Source organism: Poromitra crassiceps, assembly GCF_964638095.1.
Source record: "Poromitra crassiceps genome assembly, contig: HAP1_SCAFFOLD_730, whole genome shotgun sequence".
In the NCBI taxonomy this organism is placed as follows: domain Eukaryota; kingdom Metazoa; phylum Chordata; class Actinopteri; order Beryciformes; family Melamphaidae; genus Poromitra; species Poromitra crassiceps.
The window spans coordinates 58,061-66,047 of NW_028151678.1; the positions used below are offsets into that span (position 1 = coordinate 58,061).

The 7,987-nt window shown below is 42.5% G+C and overlaps 1 protein-coding gene across 1 annotated transcript in view; it reads right to left on the reverse strand.

Moving 5' to 3' along the window:
• The window catches only part of LOC310771516 (uncharacterized protein), a gene marked incomplete at its 5' end in the record, with an annotated part of 34,819 nt that extends 27,095 nt beyond the window's left edge, over positions 1–7,724 (reverse strand). Inside the window, one exon of the mRNA XM_083664112.1 lies at positions 7,602–7,724. Within this exon, the coding sequence (XP_083520238.1) occupies positions 7,602–7,724 (123 nt within the window). The remainder of the gene's footprint in view (positions 1–7,601) is intronic.
• Between the last annotated feature and the right edge of the window lie 263 nt (positions 7,725–7,987).

A 7,987-nucleotide genomic window follows, 5' to 3' on the forward strand; every position in this document is an offset into this window, starting at 1 on the left:
TTAGCTGACATACACCCCCCAAGTCACCAGAAGCTTGGACCCCGCATCGCCGCTTGCGGCTATATTTCAACTTTGTATCTATGATTTTAGATTATTGCATGTTTTTGTAGATTGTTGGGACTTCACTGCGCCTGGAACAAATGGCTGGCCTTGGGGGGGGGGGGGGGGGGAGGGGGGCTAGGCCTATGTGCTGTAGCCTATTGTATTTTTAGGGGTCCAAGCACGAAGTGCGTGGATCCCTATTGTATCTGTTCCGTTTATTATTATTTTTCATATTCTCCGCTAAAACAGTATGCACGGCAAAAACCGTAAGGGCTACAGTAGCCAGACTTTGCACATAGGTTGGAAATGTGCCCCACTACTCAGAGACAAAAAATTAGCCATATTGACCAGATGGTGGCGCTATAACAGACCATTTCACGTATTGGACCATAACTGCTGAACCGTGAGGCGTAGAATCAAAATTCCACATCTGCTGGATTCCCTGGATCAATACGCATCTATCCATATAGACCACGCCCATTTAAGTCTGCTAGATTTTCCGCCATCTTGGACTTTCTCAAAAAAAAAAAAAACGAACTCGTCCTAGGCCATCTGCCCGAATGAGCGCAAACTTTTTGTGTGTCATCTCTGCACTTCCCTGATTAAAAATCTTAGAAAGAATTTGGATACGTGAAACCGTCTTGAAATGATAAATGTTTAAACTTTTGTGTATTTACTTTTGTTCTTTTCCTGCCCTAAAAGTGTGTGGATCTCAGAAACCATACACCCCCCATCACCCAAACTTTCCACACAGGTTCACGACATCACCCACTACTCAGAGTAAAAAAATTACACCAATCCACCAGATGGTGGCGCTATAACAGCCAACCACCACTACTACTGCCGCTGCTGCTACTACTACTACTACTATTCTTAGTACTTCTGCTGCTACTATTGCTACCACTCCCACTACTACCAACACTACTACTACTACTATTACTACTACTGCTACTACTACTACTACTAGTACTGCTTGGAAACCGTCAGGTCACCGGATCTACACACACACACACACACACACACACGCACACGCGCACACACACACACACGCGCACACACACACACACGTACACACACGCACACACATATACACCACACCTGCACCTAATTCTGGACTGATCACCACACACCTGCACTTAAGACGCTAATCAGCCTCTACACTCAGTGTGTGTCCGTTACTGCAGTAGAGGCTGTGTTGGTGTTTCAGTTGGTGTTTATCCTCCCTTCAGATGCATTATTAATTAAGTTGTAGTTTTGTTAGCCATTGTTGAATTGCCATTCCAAGCCATCCTGATCTTAAAGGTGAATTGCATATGTTTTTCTCTTTAGCCATGGTTAAAATATATTGTTTATTGTTTGTTTGATTGTTATATTGTTTTTTATTGCTAAACATACTACTTCCTATGACTATTTTGTCTGTTTGCACACGCACACGCACACGCGCACACACACACGCACACGCACACGCACACGCACACTAAAATGGCCACCACTGGTGTACTTCATCTCCCAGAGTGCTTCACTCACTCACTTGTGGATTGTGCCATGTGGGTGGGGAGATGGGTGGAGCTATGGCTATAAAAGAAGTGCAAAACTTGCCCCAAACCCCAGTCTGCTGCTACAGAGGTGCTGTGAGCCAGTCCAACTCATGCTGACCTTAAAGGTGAATTGCATATGTTTTTTTCTTTAGCATGGTTAAAATATATTGTTTATTGTTGCTTTAATTGATTGTTACATTGTTTGTTTATTGCTAATTTGATGTCATTTGGATTGCTTGTTAACATTGTGTATTTGGGTAAATAATTCTGTTTGTGTTCTTATCCACAGACAACATGCTGATTGCCTCACTGTCACTTTTGATGTTGGGAAAATAAAATCACCCTGCACCTTGTCCTGCTGTGTGCCTGCCATCTTTCCTTGTGGTTTTATCTGGGTCCAGTGCTGAGGGGTCACATTGCCCTCACCTGTTCATAGGTGTGACACGCATTAACCGCTCATCCTGGCTGATATTTTACCACATGTTGAGCAGAGTTGCTTTAACTTAAGAACACATAATTTGATAATTGTAAACCCAGTTCACCAATGTTTACACTGCAAAATGTATCACCAATGTATTTTACATGAAACAGAAGTTGGCGGGCTTGTAATCCTGCAGTGTGACTGACATCAATCTGAACCAATCAGAGATGGGCTGTGGCCAGGCTCTGTACCAGGTGCACTGAATCACTGATGAATGGAGATGGTGCAAGACAGTTGGCAGTATAGAGGGAACGTTTTTTAACATCCAATTCAACTTATCTTTGAAACCTGCTGAATGAAACCTCCAAAAGCCAAATCCGTGAGTTTAAAGGGAGGTTTACACAATCTGAAATATATTTTCAATGTTATGTAAAGGGAGGTATGAAGGTAATTTGAAGTGACGGCAATGTGTTGTGATTTGAAATGTATTCCTATCTTGTGTTTTAATTAAAGCCACCTGAGATGTTAGTTTTGGCCTTAAAGGGACACTCCACCGAAACAATGCTTATTTATTTTGCACATCTCGCACATCCGAAAACAGTTTTGCAGGCATTCATTTAGTTTGACACTTATTGAGTTGATTTGTAAAAGGTATAGTTTGGTTTATTTGAAGTGTGGTACTATGCGGTACTTGTAATGTCTAAACTTTTAATGCCACCTGCTGTGACACCCCCCCCCCCATTCCCACACACACACACACACGTGTGAGCCACCTAATTGACTCAGGGCTTGGAGACTCGGACTCAAATTCCCATAATCCATCACTCCCTGGGTGGCTATTCACATGCAACCCCCACCATTCTGAATGAAGGACGCCACTTCGAAAAAGTAAGTCTACTATCTTTTTTTGCACCCTATGCCACAGTAGTGACATTAGATAAAACATACAATATCATGCAAAAACAAAATGCCACCTACTGAACCTTGGCCTTGAATCTTTGAATTTGAATTACATACTCCAGATTTTCTAAAGTCAACCTATATGCAAATAGTGTCATGTCAATGTGAAGTTATGAAAGCTAAACATACTACTTCCTATGACTAATTTGTCTGTTTATGCCATGCTCTTCCACAGATCAACATCACTTGCAAAGTAATCAAACTGGTAAAACCCACAACTGAAGCAACAACCTGAGCCGGCACCACCATGAATACAACAACCTTCCTCCTCATTGACGCAACTGGAACCATTGACCTAGCTGTGTGGGGGTACTGTAAACCTGACATTGACGACTGGTACCACCTGACCAACCTATCCATACATGCATACAAACCAATACATATCTGACAACCACCCCAACCACAACATCAACACCCACCACTGCACTTGAATCATACACAGAACCACCACCACCCACCACTCAAAGCATCTATGGTGAAGTCTCTTCTGCCACCGTCACAAACAAGTACTTCTGTTTTTGGCACCTATCACTACTGTAAACTTTGACTCACTCACATACAAATGTCACAAATGCAATCAACGCCATAAAACAGAAACCGCAAAACACATATCCAATTCTCTGTCCATCAATAACCAGGAAACATCATACACCATCCCACTTGCACTTATCACACCACTGCTTACAAAATCACCAACTCAAATGACTACAGACGAAATGGAAGAAGCTATCCTCATGCTCAATCACATCTGAGTTGACATAATAGACAAATCATAGCCCTGACTCAGACTTGACTCCAAGACTCGACAGTCCCTCCACACAGTCCAGAAACCCCGACTCAGCCCCACACAAGGACAAATGGATTGATATATTTATTTTTACTTTAAGTTTTTAATTTCATAAAAACTATTATTTGCAATAAAAACTTATTGTTTGAATCATATATCTGCCTCCTTTGCTGTCTTTTGTCCCAGTTTTTTATGCATTATATCCTAACTCCTTTAGTCAACCTTGAGCTTACACTTTTATTGCCAACTTGTAGATGTCCACTGTGCCCAAGCTTACCCTTTTAAAACATCTGAATAACAGACAAGTAACTTGTTAACTGATAACCTATTAAGCCACTAACAGTTTGACTTAAAGGGTGATTTACACAACCTGAATATTAATCTTGTTATACTGTACCTATACAGAGACACTATGAATGTACCATGTGGAGTATCTAGTAATAGTTAGGATTTTACATTAATTTCAAGACAAATGGTTCAAATTCTGGCCTTGTGCTTATGCAGACCAGATTTATGACTACCACCACTACTACAAAAGCATTGGCTTTTCATTGTGACAACCAATTACTTAGATCACCATTCAGGAACAGTTTGTTTAATCCTTTCCTCACTGAGCACATCTATAACCATGATCAGAAGTGTACAGTAGAAGCAGCACACTATCTTCATCCAATGGACTCGGAACACCACAAAAGCAACACCTCAGTACGCTGTCCACTCATGGCTAACACATCTAAGCTTATCAGGAAGCTAGGATTTGAAATTATGACAGTTTGCCTAGAAAAAGTCCATTGCTTAATAAGCCTCTTTGACAGCCACCATTTGACTTACCACCACCACTGCTACTTACTACATATTACTTGCAAACTTGGTACACTTGTGCACATATCAACTCTGACTAAATGTGCAATTCAGTGTCTATATTATCTGACATATAACCCCCAAGTCACCAGAAGCTTGGACCCCGCATCGCCGCTTGCGGCTATATTTAATTTTATATTTTTTATATTTTTCATTTGCAGGTTAAACTGTCAGCTGAGCTCTGTTATTGAAGCTTTGGCATACCATGATTCTTCCGCTTGCGGTGTTTGTCGGCCTACTTGTAGCGATCCTGGGTCTGGGCGAAGCACATTGGTCCTTCACCAGGAATGTTGTTGTTGGTTGTTATGGTAACCATGTGACCCGGACGCGCTCGTCCTCGATGAGGGCGTCACATGTCACACGTCCGGGTCACATGGTTACCATGACAACCAACATTGTTGGGCTTGTGGTTGGAGACCTCAGGTTTTCGCCTGTGACTACCCTGAAGCCAGTTAATAACTGGAGTTTCCCATGGAAATGTGTTTCAGTGGATAATGATTGTTCAGATGCACTTCATTACCGCTATATTAGTTTTTCTTCTTAAAAGGCCGTTCTGAGTTCTGTCTCTGAACAGTTAGATGCTCCTTCTACTATCAAATAGACCCAATAATCAGTGAAATGCATAAAACAAATTGACCATTGATGCACATGGGAAACTTATCGACTCTGCTTAACATGTAGTCAGAGCTGTTTTATACCAAGTCACATTGGACTTTAAAAGCCTTGCTTCTTAGACATTATTGTGTGAAGTGTTGTGTTGTGTTGTGTTGTGTTGTGTTGTGTTGTGTTATTGAGGGCAGGCCATGCTGTCGCCATCCTGGGGGAAAATATTGCCAGCAGGACTGTTATATTCCCTACCTTTTCACATAGCATTACACCACTGAGTGACTGAAACACTAGCTGAACATGTAGGCCTAGGTCTAGTCTGGCAGTAGCCAGCTGTAGATACAATACCTCTATGTCTGGAACAGAACTCTGAAAAGTGGTTAACACCTGCCCCCAAAGACAAAAGAAAAGAGGCGTGACAGACATAGCAGAGACACTGCGTAACGCGTCATCATTCAGAAACCACGCCCAAGACGGGGGAAAACAGAACCACCCCCACCAATCCTGGCGTTCTGTCACGTGCATGGTTATGTGTTGCACAAAAAGATCGTATAGGCCTATACGGAAGATGAACACTCCAACTTACTTCTTGACAGCTAGATCCACATTTTTCTTCTCGCCAATTCTCAATGGCTTCCTTGTTTTGCTCAGGAGTACAAAAAAACTTTAACTTTTAAACTTACATTTGTTGTCTGCGCAGCACAACAGCTTTTAGCTCTGTTTAATTCAAGGAAAATGAAGCTGGTGTCTGGAAATGAACAGCAGCCTGTTGCACCAGCTGAACGTAAGTTCTGTCTTAAGTTAGGGTGTAAAGTCGACACTAACTGCTACGTTCAAACTAGTTAGTTTGACACTAAAGTTGTGTCTTTGTTTGGTTGCACCACGGAGACGTAAGGTACATCTTAACTAGTAGACCCTAAAGTCCATACTAACCAAAATAGTGTCGCAGACAATGACGTGTACAGTATCTGTGACCAATCAGTGAAAAGCATGGTGGAAACGGTGTTTATTTACGGTTGTTTAAGTAAGTGGAGTGAAAACAGGACATGTTGCCCACCGCAAATTAGTGCTTTCATATTTCATCAACACTAATCAAATGAGAACGTTATTGAGTAACGTTTGTTTAGGTTCACATTAGCTACTGTTAACGTTTATCTGTGAGCTCTTCATTGTAGGCTAATTTACCACCATCCTGCCTCGCTAAATTGTTGTGGTTATTTTAATTTGTATGCAGTGCTGCAGCTTGTGGGGAACAAAAGCGTGAGTCATAAATATCAAAGGGTGTAATACTTTATCACGGAGAGCGCGTTGCTGACGCAAAACAACGATGCGCCACGGTGCCAAATTGCGATCCGTGCCAACTGCTATTTTACGGAGGACTTTACACCTAGTAAGAAGTAGGTGTAAATTTTAAGTTCTAACTTATGCCTACGTTGTAACTATTTCACTTGGTGCAACCCAAATATTTTTAGTAGTGCGTAAACTCGGACTTAGTGAGACTTTACGTTCAAACTAGCTTACGTTTCAACTTACGCACAGCTGGTGCAACCCACTGCAGAGCTTTTCCCCCGTGATGGGCGGGGCCTATTTCATGCAGCGCTCCTATCGTCCAACAACCACGTAACCTCGCGTCACCAGGCTCTTCTCGGCGAGAAAGAGCCTGGCTCCCGCCCACAATTGATTTTGTCACCCTACTGGCTCCGGCCTAGAGCCCGCCCTAGACCGGATGGCAGCGTTTCTAGCTCGTCAACTTTCACGTTAACTTGACAATTTGACCCAAGTATCAGAATCCCCTTTCACCGTTTTGACCGGTGTGTCAGGCGGTGGTGGCGGAGATGCCATATTGCATAAACGTTTTGTTTTATGTAACGCTAGCTTTGTTTTGATCAGACTCTAGTTTAGGTAACATCACCGCGTCAAGCTAACGGCAACAAAGACGTTGTTAGGCGCATTGCCATCCGGTGTTAATTCTGGGTCCGGGGTTTACGCCCCCATGACAAAAAGCGGGGTGGAAGGTGCCCAGACTACAACCACGAGGGTAGCACTGGTCTCTGAGGCACGCATGCGCAAGGGATGATGTATTTTTGTAGGCTTAACAAGAGGCTGGTAGTTTTATTATTATTATTATTATTATTATTATTATTATTATTATTATTATTATTATTATTAATTATTGTCAATTTATTGTCAGACACAAGGTCCAATAAAAACACACAATACATATTATTATTATTAATAACAAAAACAGTCTTACAAGTGCATTCAAGTATGAACTAATGACCTGTAAAAAGTGAATTGAACGGTCGTCCAGGCCGGAATTCCAGCTCGGCCCGCTTTGTCCGAGATGACGTCATATCCGCACATCTCATCCAAAATGTTGCATTACCGCCTCCACTTCCCAGAATCCTCCTTGGTTTTTCCCTCCGACCAGGAAGTGCAGCGTGAACGCAAATCTGCCTGCTGGGGCGGAGGTTCCGAATGTAAACTTCCAGACGGTCCGAGTTGTCATGAATGCGAGACCGGAGATCAAAAAGCTCTGGTGACGCGAGGTTACTGGAGACGAGGTGACGAGGCTCCGTTTAGCACTGAGAGGAAGAACAAGCTCCTCTCTCTTATGGACTCGTATGGATGGTTTAGCCGTGAAGCTATCGGAGCTAACGTTTAGCCTATTGGAGCTTTGAAGAACCTTGTTTGTCAGTGAGTAAAACGTTCAGGAGGAAAAGTTCCTGTGTCACTGTATGGAAATGTCTAATGCTGAAAACCTGACAGTGT